The following is a 15969-nucleotide window of genomic DNA, read 5'->3' as shown; positions in this document are numbered from 1 at the left end:
CTTTTACCTTGTGGGTAGCTGTAGCTCCGGCCATCTCCCCTCTCTCTCGGACTTTTGACGGCTGAGCTGTGCTGGTCAAACTTGGGCTGCGGCGGCCAACCGCCCTGCAGGTGGATCTGTTGGCTGGAGAGATGCCGAGAGAACTTTGTAATGCCAGCTGTGAGGCGAGTTTGTATGTCGTTATCAGGCCCCAGCAACCTTGGCAGACTAACAGCCCCTTTGGTTGCTCCGCCGGCCCGATTTTTTTTTTCTTTTTTCGTTTTCTAACCGTGGGAAAAAAAGAATACATAACACTGGGTCGCCTGGTTTTGCTCAGCTTGTGATTTTGGTCATTACTTGATAACCAGCGTTGGTTGTCAGTAGAGGTTCTTGCGGTTGGGGCTGTTTTATATCTTCTTTATGCTAGTCTAATTCTTCATTTATCTATCTGGTAGATTCATCTGGTAGAATCACACCGCTTTGACCCACCGCTTACTCTATTCGTCATTTACAGACGAATTGAAGCAATAATTGCATTCACTTGCTATCAACACCCTTAAGTAATATTCTCTCTCAAAAACGTTTTGGAATTTTACAAGTTTATCCGACTACATCATCATTCATTATTCGCCTTTGGAGACGCAAGGCCCCTCGAGGTATCTTGATCAGACACCCTTCAGCAATTCGATAACGATTTCCATCACATCATATATCATTCAACGATACAACACTTTACCAAATCAGTCAATATGTCGGGGGAGAAGCTCCCTCATGGGGAGTCGCCTAGTACGGCAATCCCAGAGGTAGCAAAAGAGCTCGGCGAACAATTGGATTCAAATTCTGTCGAAACTCGAGTTGAAGGCCAGCGTTCATCCAACGAACTTGCCAGAGTGCAAACTGGAGTCTCTGTTGAGCAGGCCGAAGCTCAGTTTGCTGTTCTACAGCGTGAGTTTACTGGTGTTTCTCGAGCTAGCCGCAAGAATAAACAGCAGTCATCAGCCGATCCTGAAAAAGGAGCCACAGTCACGGCAGAGGATGATGATGATGACGTCTCTCTCTTCGACTTGGAGGCTGCCATGCGAGGCGACCTTGATGCTAGCGCACAAGCTGGAATTCGGGCGAAGCATATTGGAACCTGCTGGGATGGCTTGACGGTTAGGGGCATTGGTGGCTTTACCAACTTTGTCAAGACCTTCCCTGATGCCATTGTTGACTTCTTCAACGTCATCACCCCGGCACTGAACATGGTAGGCCTCGGCCCGAAATTCACAGAAGCTACGCTGCTCGACAGCTTTCAGGGTGTGTGTAAACCCGGAGAGATGATTTTGGTTTTGGGAAAGCCTGGATCAGGTTGCACGACATTCCTCAAGACAATTGCCAACCAACGATACGGATATACTGGCGTCCAAGGAGATGTCTTTTACGGCCCATGGACAGCACAGGAGTTTGATCGATACCGCGGCGAGACTGTATACAACGCTGAAGATGATATCCACCATCCTACACTGACTGTTGAGCAAACGCTGGGTTTCGCTTTGGACGTCAAGATGCCTGCTAAGCGACCAGGAAGCATGTCCAAGACTGAGTTCAAGGAACACGTCATTTCCTTGCTCCTCAAGATGTTCAATATCGAGCACACCAGAAAGACCATTGTTGGCGATGCTTTCGTCCGAGGTGTCTCTGGTGGTGAGCGAAAGCGTGTCTCCATCGCTGAGATGATGATCACGAATGCCTGTATCCTGTCTTGGGATAACAGCACCCGTGGTCTCGATGCCAGTACCGCACTCGACTTTACCAAGAGTTTAAGAATTCAAACCGACCTCTACAAGACCTGTACATTCGTATCTCTGTACCAAGCCTCTGAGAACATTTACAACTTGTTCGACAAGGTCATGGTCATCGATGAAGGACGACAAGTCTACTTCGGACCCGCAAAGGATGCTCGTGCCTACTTTGAAGGCCTCGGTTTCCTGCCCCAGCCCCGACAAACGACCCCCGACTACGTGACTGGCTGCACCGACGAATTCGAACGCGAATATCAACCCGGACGATCTCCCGAGAATGCCCCTCACAGCCCAGACTCTCTTTTGGCCTCGTTCAAGAAATCATCCTATCAAAAGATGATTGAGGGTGAGATTGCTGAATACAAGGCTAACCTCGAGCAAGAAAAACAGAAGCACGATGATTTCTTGGTTGCCTTTAAGGAGGGCAAGCGCGGAACATCCAAGCGAAGCCCCTACCAAGTTGGTTTCCACATCCAGGTCTGGTCCATCATGAAGCGACAGTTTATTCTCAAGCTTCAGGATCGTTTCAATCTTACTGTTGGCTGGGCTCGTAGTATCCTGGTCGCTATCGTTCTCGGTACCCTCTATCTTAATCTTGGTCAAACCTCCGCCAGTGCTTTCAGCAAAGGTGGTCTCTTGTTCGTGGCACTCCTGTTCAATGCTTTCCAGGCTTTCTCAGAACTTGCTGGAGTCATGACGGGACGCGCGATTGTGAATAAGCACAAAGCATACGCCTTTCATAGACCTTCAGCTCTCTGGATTGCTCAAATCTTCGTCGATCAGGCATTTGCGGCTTCTCAGATCTTGATCTTCTCCATCATTGTATACTTTATGACGGGTCTGGTTCGAGATGCAGGCGCATTCTTCACCTTCTATCTAATGATTCTCTCTGGTAACATTGCGATGACGCTCTTTTTCAGAATTCTTGGCTGTATCAGTCCCGATTTTGATTATGCCATCAAGTTTGCGGTCGTCATTATTACGCTTTTCATCACGACATCTGGTTATCTTATTCAATACCAGTCTGAAAAGGTCTGGCTTCGATGGATTTACTGGATCAACGTTTTGGGTCTCGCATTCAGCTCTCTGATGGAGAATGAGTTTGAACGAATTGATCTCACCTGTACTGCAGAATCGCTTATTCCCTCAGGTCCTGGATATACCGACATCAACCACCAAGTCTGTACTCTTCCTGGCTCTAACTCTGGCACGACCTTTGTTCGGGGCCGAGATTACATCTCCAAGGGATTCCAGTACCTTCCCGGTGATTTATGGCGCAACTGGGGTATTGTCATGGCCTTGATCGTCTTCTTCCTCTTTTTGAACGTGCTTCTCGGTGAAGTCATCAAGTTCAACATGGGAGGAAGCTCATTCAAGGTTTACGCAAAGCCTACTAAGGAGCTGGAGACACTGAATGCGACCTTGACCGAGAAGCGTGAGGCCAAGCGAAGGGACAAGTCTAATGAGGAAGGCTCTGATTTGACAATCAACTCCGAAAGCGTTTTGACCTGGGAGGATCTCAACTATGATGTTCCCGTTCCCGGCGGTACTCGACGACTCCTTAACAACGTCTTTGGCTATGTGAAGCCTGGTGAGCTGACTGCGCTCATGGGTGCTTCTGGTGCTGGTAAAACCACTCTTCTCGACGTCTTGGCTGCTCGCAAGAATATCGGTGTCATTTATGGTGACGTCCTGGTTGACGGTGCCAAGCCCGGAAAACAGTTCCAGCGATCTACCTCCTATGCCGAGCAGCTTGATGTCCACGAGCCTACCCAGACAGTCCGTGAAGCCCTGCGATTCTCTGCAGAACTGCGCCAGCCCTTTGAGACCCCTATCCCCGAAAGACATGCCTATGTGGAAGAGATCATCTCCCTGCTGGAAATGGAAAACATTGCCGACTGCATCATTGGATCTCCCGAGTTCGGATTGACCGTCGAACAACGCAAGCGTGTCACCATCGGAGTCGAACTTGCCGCCAAGCCCGAATTGCTCCTGTTTTTGGATGAACCTACTTCCGGTCTCGACAGCCAGAGTGCTTTCAACATTGTTCGTTTCTTAAAGAAGCTTGCTGCCGCTGGCCAGGCAATTCTCTGCACAATCCACCAGCCCAACGCCGCGCTATTCCAGAACTTTGACAGACTTCTTTTGCTGCAGCGAGGAGGACGCACCGTGTACTTTGGCGATATTGGAAAGGATGCTGCTATTCTGCGTGCCTACCTGAAGCGCTATGGTGCTGAAGCTGCCCCGACTGACAACGTTGCTGAGTATATGCTTGAAGCAATTGGTGCTGGTAGCATGCCTCGTGTTGGCGACCGCGACTGGGCTGACATCTGGGAAGATAGCCCTGAATTTGCTCATACCAAGGATGCGATTATCGAGCTGAAGCGAGAGCGGACCTCCGCCAACAGCCAGGGCGGTGCTAAACTTGAGAAAGAATACGCCTCTCCTCTTTACCACCAAATGAAGGTTGTTGTTCGTCGCATGTTCCGTTCTTTTTGGCGATCACCAAACTATCTGTTTACCCGCTTGTTCGCTCACATTGCCGTCGCTCTGATTACTGGTCTCACCTATCTCAACTTGGACGACTCCAAGTCCTCTTTACAGTACAAGGTCTTCGTCATGTTCCAGATCACTGTCCTGCCCGCCATCATCATGTCACAGGTCGAAATCATGTACGCCATCAAGCGTGCTCTTTTCTTCCGCGAATCCTCGTCCAAGATGTACTCAACTACCTCATTCGTTGCGGCTATCATTCTCGCCGAGATGCCTTACTCCGTGCTGTGTGCGGTCAGCTTCTACTTGCCTTTGTACTTCATGCCTGGCTTCCAAACGACCCCTTCGCGCGCTGGCTTCCAGTTCTTCATGGTTCTCATCACTGAACTGTTCTCTGTCACTCTTGGCCAGGGTCTCTCTGCACTCACACCTTCGCCTCGTGTTTCCACCCAGTTCGATCCTTTCATCACCATCATCTTTGCCCTCTTCTGTGGTGTTACTATCCCGCCCTCTCAGATGCCCGAAGGCTGGCGCTCTTGGCTCTACCAGCTGGATCCATTCACTCGTCTCATCAGCGCTTGTGTTACCACTGCGCTCCACGATCTCAAGGTCGTCTGCAAGAGCAGTGAGTTGAACCGATTCACCGCGCCCAACGGTACAACTTGTGGTGAATACATGGCGCCTTTCTTCGAGAGAGGAGCTTCTGGTTACCTAGTCTCCAACTCTACCCAAAACTGCGAATACTGCCAGTACGGCGTTGGCGATGAGTTTTACAACCCGCTGGGCTTGAGCTTTGACCACCGCTGGAGAGATTTGGGCATTTTCCTCTGCTTTGTTGGCAGCAACATCATTATCCTCTTCTTGGGTGTAAGTACTTCCTTCCCTTTGCTGTGTTATATCAAATGCTAACTTTATTCTTCCAGAGCAAATTCGTCAACTATAACAAGAGGTAAAAAAAAAAGAAGAAAAAAAGGAGTGATGATTGAAATGACAATATTGCATGCGCGCATATTAGCAAATGATTTGGAAACATTTTAATAAGAAAAGTTTAGCGAATTTTCAGGCGTCAGCAAGCCATGCTTTTAGGGGCAATGAGGTTGAAGACGAAGAAGCTAATTAATTAGATGTAGAGACTTAATAGCAATCAAAAGTAGTTTAATAAATATAAAAAGAAAGAAATAAACCCTAAGCTTTCCAAGATAATCGCGGTATTTGGCCCTTTTGCGTACTCTCATTTGGATGGTTTGTTGTCACAGTATATTGCCAGATGATCAGTCGAGAGACTGCATATGTGTATTGGAGAAGATAAATGTTTACTAGCCAAGCTCTAACAATACTAGTTTCTCTCCATACGCGTTTAAACAATGTGTGTTGTGTTATTTCTAAGCACGTTTTCTTCCATCGCTCATGGACGATGCGAGACTGCGCAGGTTATGCAAATGGAGCTTTACGAAGGCGTAATCAAAGAGTCTTGTTTAATTCCAAAAGAGGCAGCTATCAGAGCTCTCACTTATAGATATCTATTGAACCACTCCTGGATTAATAAAAGGTTAAAGAAAAATGTATCAAACTAATAGTCGATGGTAGAGATCGGGGAGTGGGACAGTACACGAAGAGTCCTATCCCCTAGTGAAATCCAATCGATGCAGAATTTATTTCATAAAATGTAGTAGATAATAAGACATGGGTCTATCTATGCTCCCCTTATAAAAGAAATATTCACTTAAACTTGGCACCGTCTATCTTTCATAATGTTTACTATCAAGAGCATGGATAAATCTATGGTCTTACCAGACAAATCGCCGAGTCTATGTAGATAGCGCGAGGTCCTGTTTCTCTGACTCTTCTCTTTTCGATATCTTTTCTGCTCAACTATGAGAATTCACTGTCATAGCTGCTGTGAAGTGCTGTCCAATGCAGAACGCGTTATATAAGATACTATATAGCTCACTACTCTATCTTTTCGAGCAGAGTGCTCGTCATTACCACTACATATCAGAGCTTTACGCCGAGATATGCATGAAACTCCCAAAAATCTTACCCACATATTTAATTTACAAGATAAATTTAGAAACTTACAAAACTGTCAATTGGTCAAGGATAATTTAGTCAGGCCAATATTTAAATGTTGCTCCAAGTACAAAAGAGCATCCATCTTTCGAGTTTTGGATGTCTGTGCTTATTTTCAAACTTGATTTCAGTAATCTCTTCTCAAGGCAACGTATACGGTTTGCATGCGCCATGTACATCCATCGCATGCCTGATGGATAAACTCGGCCCAGCAAAGGCAGACAGCTACCTTACTCAATACCGCGGTGCCGCCTCAAAATCGCATTCCAAGTTGGCTCGTAACAATCTCACCACCAACTCCTTGGCCCACTCCTCCGTCATAGCTCCCTTTTCTTCGCTGGTCTCCCAAGTGAGCGATACAATCTCCGCACTACTGTCATTCGGCGCTTGCTTCTCCAGGATGTGAAGTACGAAGAACTCGATGTTGAAACTGGCCCGGTTTATTTTGATGGTTGTGTTTGGGGGTTCGGAGGATGAGACAAAGACGCGCCATTTGTCATCCTGATTTCGCGGCTTGAGACCGGATTTCAGCTTGGAAAAGTCGTTGGCGCTGATGGGGAGGATCCAGGCTGCGGTGGTGGGTTTCTCCATCGTTGGGTTTGGGGGCTTCTCCATCATTTGCTTTAGCGTTAATGAGCTTGAGTTGGGGTTTTTGAGGTGAGGTGAGGTCTGATTTATTGACTAGTTCTGTCTTTCTTGTACAGCTTAGTAGAAGAAGCCGAAGTGATAATTGTATGTCAACGGTGTAAGAGTGTTATAGAAGTTGCTGTTGTCGTTGGTGTGAAGGAGAAGAATTAATCACTACTACTATATGAAAACTGGGGTCTCTTGTGGCTTGGTGGCTTTGCTTTTGCAAGATGTCGGCGAGTTATGCCGAGATGAAACACTCAAGAACTTCCAAAGCGCAATTGCATTGAGTCACACTTACACCGCCCATAGGACAGATGACACTGATAAGGACTCGAGATATCGAATTGACTCAACTTTTCTTCGTATCCCGTCAACTAGAGATACCACGGTATCAAGTGACTTATGCAAATCGGCGCTATATGCTCACCTTGTTTGACATCTAGAGCCCAAGGCTGACTCGGTCTGCAACCCAACGGTGAGCCTTCCCCATCCTGAGGCACAATTAAGCCAAACATCAGTCACTCGATCAGATATCTCTACTCAACATCAAAGCGTCAAACACTTACTCTCCAATTAGATGCCTGAAAAGCCCTTAACATCAACCCAGTGCGAGAGAAATGATTCTCCAGTTGTTCACTATTCCATCCCAACCACCTCATCATGGAAAACGACGAAACATCGCCACAATTTACATCCATCATACACCCCCCCTGCCCATCACATCACGGAAAGCTTCCCCTAGCACACAAAATGCGTTCATCTGAACCAATAGCTTCATCATCGACTCGCCGTCCATGGCATAAGCCATCTACAAATCAAGAAATGATTGGATGATAAAAAAACGCATGCGTGTAAATCCTTCTCCACGTCCACGCGCTCACGGTGACTCTTTTTCTCTTTTTGCCTTCATGATCGCCTTTGCAGCTATTCACGCGCGTCTGCAATATATTATATACTCTATGGGAAAAGGAAAGGCACGTGAACACCTCAACGCGCGAGTTCGCATCAAAGGAAAAAAAGAAAAAGAGATGGCTTATACGTGAGCGCGCTGGCGCCTACTCGACCTACACGCGATCCTATTCGCTCGTCGACCACCCCTCCCTTTTCTTCGCCACTTGCTATTCGCTGGATTCTGAAACCTCGGTGGTTGGCTGCTGCCTATTTTTCTTAGCCTCGTTCACGATTCACGATTCACGCTTCTTTCATCTTTTTTTGCCTCACGACACGAATACTGCTACTGGTTGAAAGTTCGCGTAAAAAAGTACAAGTCTAACGCGCGTCGCTTTTGCCTGCCATTCATCTTTTTTCCCCAAAATTTATCTCGCCCCTTACAGGATTGGGGGGTTTTTTTTTTGTTTGCCTCAGCTCTCAGGGCGCTCACAGCTCTTTCTTAGCTCCCGCATGTGAAAGAGAGATGGGGCGCGTGGCAAATAACTTTCACGTTTCGTTCCCGTCCGCCCCCAAAAGAAGCTCGCGAAAAAGGCACGGATGTGTTTCCTAATTCTTACCGGTATCTGCTTTCTTCGTGTCGTGAGTTTGGGGATAGCAAACAGGGCTGTGTATGTTTTGCAAAAAGTCTGTAACGCCTGTGACTCATGCATCCCAATGCCTCGTTCTCCCCAGCCATTCAATCTGCATGTCTTCGCCCCGGAAATTTGGAATTACGTGAATGAGCCATGTGAATGTATGTACGTCGTATACAAATCTGCATCCTTTGGTGTGGCTGCATCAAAGACAAAGCTTGTCTCTTTCTCACCAAAGCTCAATATTGCGCCGCTGCGCAAGGCTGATGGAGGCGTGCGCCTTAAACACAGTCAAAGCAGTCAGTCAGTCTGATTCATCATGCCCCCCTCTTCTGCCTCTTTTAGAAGCTAGAAGAAGAGAAACAAGATTCCCGTCTCTCATGCCCAATTCTTCATCTGGGTTGTCAAACTCATTGCGTCATACTTGAATACTTTGGTCATCCCCCAACCACCCCCAACCATCTTCGTTGTCAGCCACGTCAGGGGAAACTGCCCCAATAGGCAAACTGAAAAAGTCAATTTCGCAGGTCTGCAAAAGTTTGTCCTGGAACGGGAGAAAAGATCCTCTGGATCGGCATGCAGCTCTTCTTGGCGCCTGAGCACCAGTAGTTTGTATTACACACTCTAATACACGGTCGTATATACCGATGAGCCACTCCGTCATTATAAAGCAAAAAAAAAAAAAGTCGAAGCTGGCCCTGTTTCAAATGCGCAAGGACCTTATGACGTAACGCCTCGAGTATCAGAAAAAAGATCGTGGCGGTCCCGGTTCTTTGGCTGAGTCACGTGATTCGGCAGATTGATGCCACATGCACAGCCACCTAGGCGACCCCACACCACGTGGCTTGCACGTAGAGATGAATTGGAATGCCCCGCCAAAATAATCAAATCTTTTTCTTCCTTCTGGGCTGCTTGGGCCTTTTTTTGGGGTGGCTTTTTTTGCGCCCCCCCCAGACGCCCGTCCCGTTTGGCTTCCCGAGGCACGCGATCTTGGTTACGCCCCCGGGTGTGTGGCGTAGAGTTCTGGAAGAAATGGTGAAGGGCTAAAAAAAAAGAGAGAGGTTAAGGATATTTTGGTGACTCTTTCTTCTGCTTGCTATGTAGTCTGGCATTCAAGACATAGAAGGCTGAATTTTTTCTTTGCGCGTCTCAGACATGTGAAAATTTTTAACTAGCCCTGGTTGCAAGGGAATGGAAATCAGCTTGCGCCCAGCTTTGCATGGTATGTGCACCACAAACGCAATAACTTCTTATTCATGCGAAAATTGTCCTCAACAATTGTTTTTAACTTTTCAAGAAACTTCAAGGATCAACACACAGTGACGAAATTGTTTGGGGAAAAAAGACACCAAGAAAACTCTTCCGCACGTGTGATCCGTAATGAAATGCGCACTGCCGTCACCGCCTCTGTTAAGACCTGGTCTGTGTGGGCGGTCTGGGCAGAGTTAAGAGATGCTGCTGCATGATATGGTAATTATTAGTGGCACTAGTATATGTGGCATCACTTACACTTCTAAGCCGCTGTTCTTGTTCGGCGCAAGTGCATTAGCATGAGCGATCATTTTCTTTCTATTTTCAGCAACCCCATGTCGTTAATGCGACCCTTGAAGAAAAGGAAAAAGAAATGTAGCATGACAAAACTTTTGACAGATCCAGGTGGGTTTCTTTTTTCCAGCTTGCCCACTCTGAGCTGTGCAGAGTGGGGGAGAATCTCAAGGGAGTGTCGGTAAATACACACGTAGCGTATTATGATGTAGTCAGTGGTGTAAAGAATCCCTTGCGGCCCAGCTGCTGTCCAATGGAATGGACGCAAGGCAATGCAAAAGGTGAAGGAAAACACACCGTCCCATGGTGCTTTGTTGTTGCCCAACACCATACCGCCTGATAGGCACGATACTGCCTACCGGGACTACTTCTCCGCCCATTGTTATTGCCGCTAGGCAGCGCAAAATAGATGGAATCCAAGGCTGATGTGCTTGCTCGGATACACAAGGCGTAAATCATGACTTGATCATCCATGCGCCTCTTTCCTTCCTGGTGGTGGTGTTGCTGCCGCATCGTAAGGCAGGAATCTAGGCTGGACTGTCGTAGCCTGAGCTAGAATAGAGGGGGGTGCTTGAGCAAAAGATACTGTACAGTAGGACGTAATACTAGCGGCATTCCAAACCAGAAATGGACCGTATTGCATACAAACCAGCCATTGGCAATGACCAAAATGTCTTCCTGTATGTAGGGCTGTGCATAGCCAAGCTAGAGACGAAGCACGTAGGGTTTTCACAACCTCCTGGCTTACTTGTGCGCTTACCTTACGGAGAGACACGACACGTGCGCAGCGATTTTAGGACTGATGCAACCCGAATCGCGATCTTCATCTGTCTTGTTTCCGTTTGCATGAACCAGTAATACCGGTAGGAGTTAATAAAAGATGGCACATGGCGTCCGACTCGTAGGAAAGGCTGGGCAGATCGATGTATCTGCGGTCTACGGCCTAAATTTCGTAGCTATTGCTGAGAGCAGCCGCTGCATTGAACTTGGGCATCGCCGCGGGCTTTGTGGCAGCCTGCTGAGCATACACTACCGTACCAGTACCGGTACCATTTGCTTGCTCGAATATGATATGGCAGGGCGCGGGTTTGCCATGTGTAGGTGTATACCAGCAGGCTGAGCAGGCAAAGCCGCTTTGCTACCTGGAATCTCTTCTGCAAGCGCCTGATATGAGCTCTTAGACTAGAGCCATGATTTATCATGTGGTTGGCATTTGTACAAGTCATCGTCCCACATCTACTCTCTACACTCCCAGTGGGCCAGCCAAGTATGACCTGAGCATCGCAGAATAATGCCAAGCTCGTGGTATATACGGTATAGAGTGCAAAATTGCTTAGAAAACCGCACCTACTAGCACCTATACCTTGCCCTGTTTACTCATACAGGGGCGCTTTCGGAACCCATTCGTTGATAGATCGGTCAGCCAAATGAGCGGTCCGATACCGTTCTTCCAAGATTCCACCCGATAAGCAATATGGGGACGTTCTCACCGAGATTTTGAGGGAACTCAAGGCTCTCAAATGCAGGCCGGGATGGGTATGGGATAGAGACACGGATGCCGTTGCGTAGAGATCTGGCTTCCATCATTGTGCATTGTCTCCATGCATCTCCTCTCTTCTCACGTATCAGAGCTGCAGACACTAACTTCTTTTGCCTTCCCACTGCGTCCGTGGTCGCAGGAGGCCTTGTCCTGTTTATCGTCCTCGGTAGTCAAACGGACCAGTGAGAAGCGCTTTGGGTTTTCGTCACGGTGCGCGGGCCGGGGCAAGAAAATTTTCTTCCCCTCCCCCCTTTCTCCGATCATACGTCTTGCGTAAAAGTGAAAGAGTCGGTCAAGAGAAAAGTGTGGTCGTTGCTACCTAGCGAGCTCGCTGTCTCCAAGATAGGCTACTTTTTCGGCAAACAAGCGCCAGAAGAAAGTGTCCGTGGTGTTTTTGATATTCGCAAACAGCCTTCACTAGCGGACAAATAGGTGGGTGGCTAGCCTGGAGTTAGCGAATTTGCTTACAAGCCGTTTAGCTGCTTGGGGGGTGCAAAAAGCCATGCGAATGGATCCGATCCCTAGCACTTGGACCAAGTGGGTCTCCTTTTTCTCTTGCTCAGCTTTTTTTCTTCGCACTGGCATGGCGCTTTTGTGGCTTTTGAGTGAAACTGGGGGCGAGCGGCCGGCTGCCAATCGGCGCCCAAAAATGCTGTAGCTCAGTGCCCGATTCGACAACCGCAGCATCTTTGGACATCAATACAGCTCTGCTGCCCATCTATTGGGAGAATATCTCTACGAAGCGCCGGGGCTTGCGTTCGTATGACTCACTTTCCACCTTGTCGGGTTCATAGGATGTAGGCGAAAAGAAGGAAGCAGGTCGAGACGAATAACAAACCGTTCGTTTGCAAGGAGGCATCCTGCGGGAGACCAAAGACACGAGAAATTTGTTTGGGCCAGTGTTGGGTTTGATTGAGGGACGGCCCACGAAATGAGATGTTGAAAATTTTTCACTTGTCAAACAAGGGACGGGCAAAAACTCAAGCCCTAGCGGCCTCTAGGCAGCCTCTTTTGGCCACACCCTCCGGGCTCCAGGGATTCAAGGGCGGACGGACCATGGATGATTCGGGGAAGGGAAGATGAATCAAGGGGGGTGCAAGCTAGCGAAGCCAGGCCAGCACTATACCGGGGGCCACTTTCAAGGTGTGAAGTTGCTTCTTCTAGAAATCGGCGAGCACCCGGAGACGCGAGCCGCAGCATCCTGCCGCGCTCTAAGCCAACAGAAGGAAGAGGAGGGCAGCATTTAATGGTGAGGAGGATGCGCTTGTCGTCTGATGTTGTAGAGAATCGTCTTGGCCGGCATCGCAAAGAAAAGGGGTGAGCGGTGTTGGCTGAGGCACAGACTGGGGATACAAACAGACATGCTACCACATTGTAGCAGCTGTAGTAAGCAGTAATATCTGTATGGGCCAGTCAGAGCGCTATTATTGCACGCAGAAGAAGACAAGTTGCAGAAATCGAAAAGTCGGTATACTGTAAGCATGTCTGTATCCCATGCAAAAAACATCGATACGAAGGTAGTATTGCTTTTGTAAGAGAAAGGGGAAGGAGAAAGGAAGGAATAGAAAGAAAAAGAAAAAAAAAAGTTCGTAGACGATACCAATCCGGGCATTGCGTCTCGCATAATCCTCTCGATCCAGACGAAGAGCGAAGAACGCATGGAGCACCTAAATCAGATGCAGGTACAGGTCAGCTCATACAAGTGGTACGAGATGGGACGGAATCACCAACGTACCATTAGTACATGTACTCTGTTGGTAAATAGGATACTCCGTCCAGTCTTATGGAGCTGATTGCTGCTGGATTTGGTGTTTCCATACAGTGTGCCGTGCCTGGCGCAGAAGAAGTGCGCGGGAACGGCACGCTGCGGCGGCGTGGATGCTTTTTGGGGCTGCGAGCTCCCGTGGTTTGTGGGACAAAAGCCGGAGGTCCCACCCGGGAAGACTGGAGATGTTGGAGATGGGCGCAAAAGACCAGACTGGAAGCTGGGGGGCTGACAAGAGGCCCGCTTTGTTCGACAAGGGAGGACGGGCCTGTTTACGAGTACGAGCCAGATGCCATGGTGCTTTGGCGCTTGGCACGGTGTGGTGTGTGCGTGATTGCTAGCGCAGCGTGATTGTGTGATTTGAAGTAAGTGGTGGGCGTGGTTGGGATTTACACTTTTGCTTTGTGCGTGTGCCTCAGGAACGGAAAACCTTGAAACCTCAAAAAGCATGGGAAAAAGGACAGTCATGGCGTTAAGTGCCATTTGTGCTAAAGTTCACCGCTAGGCTAGCACCCGGAAGCCCTGCCGCGGGGCCCCCCAGGCACTGACACTCTGCAGCCGGGCCTGCCAGTAGAGTGCATTAGGCTATCGGCCGCTAAACACTCAGCTACCGCTCGCTGGGGACATTGGAGCACCGGTAGCCTGTACTGTAATTCAATTTTCGGCTCCGTCAATCGCCTTCTCCTCCACGTCCAAAGCAAATTCTACTTGTGTTATTTGCAGCCGTGCAGGTGGATTTGCCAAGTTTGTTTGTGTTCCAGTGCTTCTTTTTGCTGTCTCTGATTGCCTACCAAGCGGATTCCTTCCCTGCGCTTGCCTTGGGGGCTGGAAGTCCATGTCTTACTTACACATGTAGCCCATTCACGCCCTAGTGTACTGGTACTGCATGTTGATCAAGCGAAGGGGAGAAGTGAACTGGGAAAGAGAAAAAATGAACATTAGTGCAAAAGCTTGTGCTACTTCGCTCCGATATAGTAGAACGAAAAGAAGGAAAAAAGAAAGACTAGGCCAATCACGGCAGCGAATTCGTTGATAGCAGCAGCTAAGCGGAGTGGGCTAATAATATATGAGTGCATATGTGGGTGCGGATGCACTCGTGCATGGTGTGTTACGTGCCACCACCACCAAGAAGAGAATACATGAGCTAAGAACCAACTGCTCTTTCGTTCCCTTCTCTTCAAGACTACCAACCAACACGCCAAAGCTGTTGAGACAAAAAAAGAATATACTTTTATGCTAGCAAAAATTTTCAAGCAAGGGGCAGGCTCCCCTTGCTGTTCTGCATGAATCCTCCAGCGTGATCGGGACCACTGAGGCTGCGTCCATCACATTATGGCTGTGGTCTGGTAGGCTCGCTTCACCTAGATTGGCGCCGTGCAGACAAGGGAAAAAGCCACGTTTTGGAGACTGGGCTATTCCCCCTTGTCATTTTTTTCCTCGCGGCCGCTGGTTAAACTCGGTGTGTGTGCATTGCAGGCTCCCCTTGCTAGAAAACAATAAAGAAATGGAAAAAAGCGGATGGATATCGGTGCATGGACCAAAGGCTCTCGAGACGAGAAATGTCCAGCTGGGGTCAAAGCTAAATCGTGTGTGACCTGTAATATTCAACCTGATTTACAGTATGCTTTGGCCAGCCAAACAGTGATCTGTGCAGCCTTGTCTGTGGCTTCTATTTTCTGTCTTCTTTGCCTACTGATACAATTGAGACTCTAGTTCCCCATAGGCTGCGAAGCACTGATTGGAAATCACCCCATTCGCCAAACCAACAGGGCCTTGTACGAAGTAGTACTACTACGAATTACCGAACAGAACGCCTCTCGGACAGGCTTCGGACGTGCGCAAGCGAATAAGAGCACATGTAGCAGCGGAACGTACGACTGCTACCTATATTTATGTCCTTTTGCAGTCACAGCCGCATTTCCATGCTACTCTGTTGGGTTATTCATTTCGCCAAAGGTGTTGTGCATTTCATGCAGCCTGTCAGATTTGGGGTACAAGTCATTTGCGCGCCCGCTAACAACATGTTGATGGGCATGAATTATAACAGCTGCTATAGTATTCCATTACCACTGATCTCGGTGCTACCGCTATCAGATTACTTTTACTACAAAGATGTAAGAAACAGGATCCGGAATACTGGCTAATATCCATTGTCTTTCCTTTTCTGTCCCGTCAGGGCTGTGGCCAAATGTGGCATGTCCTGCGTAAAGTGCTTGCTTTGCCTTGCCCTGCAAATAATCCCTGATATATTAAATAAATTAATTAAGCATCCCCAACGAACCGTGAAAAAGCTGGGGCCGTCTTCACGCAGATACTACCTTTCTTCTCAGCACAGCCAATCTCGCTGCAACCATCTCGGGCTGAAGGTTTACTATTAACCGCCAGCGTTCGCCCGAAGCTCGGCGCTTCTCAGCACCTTCCATCACCATCGCCGCACCATCATCACAGCACACTGCAACTCTAAAGCCGAGAGGATTGCGACGACAAACGCTCCCTTCTGAGCGATTGTACTAATATCAGTAGTAGCACTGCAAATCTATCGATAGTGCTTGTCACACAGCTTTGCCAAAGGCGGTCCAATCAGCGGCCTGCGTGGTTGCGGGCAATGTGGCCCCCTCCAATCATTGAGCTGCGCCATGT

The 15969-nt window shown here is 48.4% G+C and overlaps 3 protein-coding genes across 3 annotated transcripts; 1 reads left to right on the top strand and 2 right to left on the bottom strand.

Moving 5' to 3' along the window:
- Positions 1-728: 728 nt before the first annotated feature.
- Positions 729-5209, top strand: GGI43DRAFT_387463 (ABC-2 type transporter-domain-containing protein; the record flags this gene model as incomplete). Its single annotated transcript, XM_083203935.1, has 2 exons — positions 729-5123; positions 5180-5209. 2 exons carry the CDS (start codon positions 729-731, stop codon positions 5207-5209), a joined length of 4425 nt encoding a protein of 1474 aa, XP_083056661.1.
- Positions 5210-6462: 1253 nt separating this feature from the next.
- On the bottom strand, positions 6463-7398 carry GGI43DRAFT_213473 (uncharacterized protein). Its single transcript, XM_083200245.1, has 3 exons — positions 7384-7398; positions 7255-7309; positions 6463-7017 (listed from the first exon to the last, which is right to left on the bottom strand). The coding sequence occupies exon 3, from the start codon at positions 6942-6944 to the stop codon at positions 6561-6563; it is 384 nt and encodes a 127-aa protein (XP_083056660.1). The 5' UTR covers positions 6945-7017; positions 7255-7309; positions 7384-7398; the 3' UTR covers positions 6463-6560.
- Positions 7399-12876: 5478 nt separating this feature from the next.
- On the bottom strand, positions 12877-13966 carry GGI43DRAFT_213532 (uncharacterized protein). The gene is made up of 2 exons (XM_083200246.1): positions 13300-13966; positions 12877-13231 (listed from the first exon to the last, which is right to left on the bottom strand). The coding sequence occupies exons 1-2, from the start codon at positions 13810-13812 to the stop codon at positions 12989-12991; spliced, it is 756 nt and encodes a 251-aa protein (XP_083056659.1). The 5' UTR covers positions 13813-13966; the 3' UTR covers positions 12877-12988.
- Positions 13967-15969: the final 2003 nt, after the last annotated feature.

This window comes from Trichoderma evansii (assembly GCF_050947405.1).
Source record: "Trichoderma evansii strain SZMC 28006 chromosome Unknown GGI43scaffold_25, whole genome shotgun sequence".
Taxonomy (NCBI): Eukaryota; Fungi; Ascomycota; class Sordariomycetes; order Hypocreales; family Hypocreaceae; genus Trichoderma; species Trichoderma evansii.
This window is presented reverse-complemented; position numbering and strand designations above follow the sequence as displayed.

Coding starts and splice junctions, on each gene's coding strand:
- GGI43DRAFT_213473 (XM_083200245.1), bottom strand. CDS start 6,944: ATGATGGAGAAGCCCCCAAACCCAACGATGGAGAAACCCACCACCGCA.
- GGI43DRAFT_213532 (XM_083200246.1), bottom strand. CDS start 13,812: ATGGCACTTAACGCCATGACTGTCCTTTTTCCCATGCTTTTTGAGGTT. Junction 13,232..13,299: donor ACAGAGTACATGTACTAATG/GTACGTTGGTGA, acceptor CATCTGATTTAG/GTGCTCCATGCGTTCTTCGC.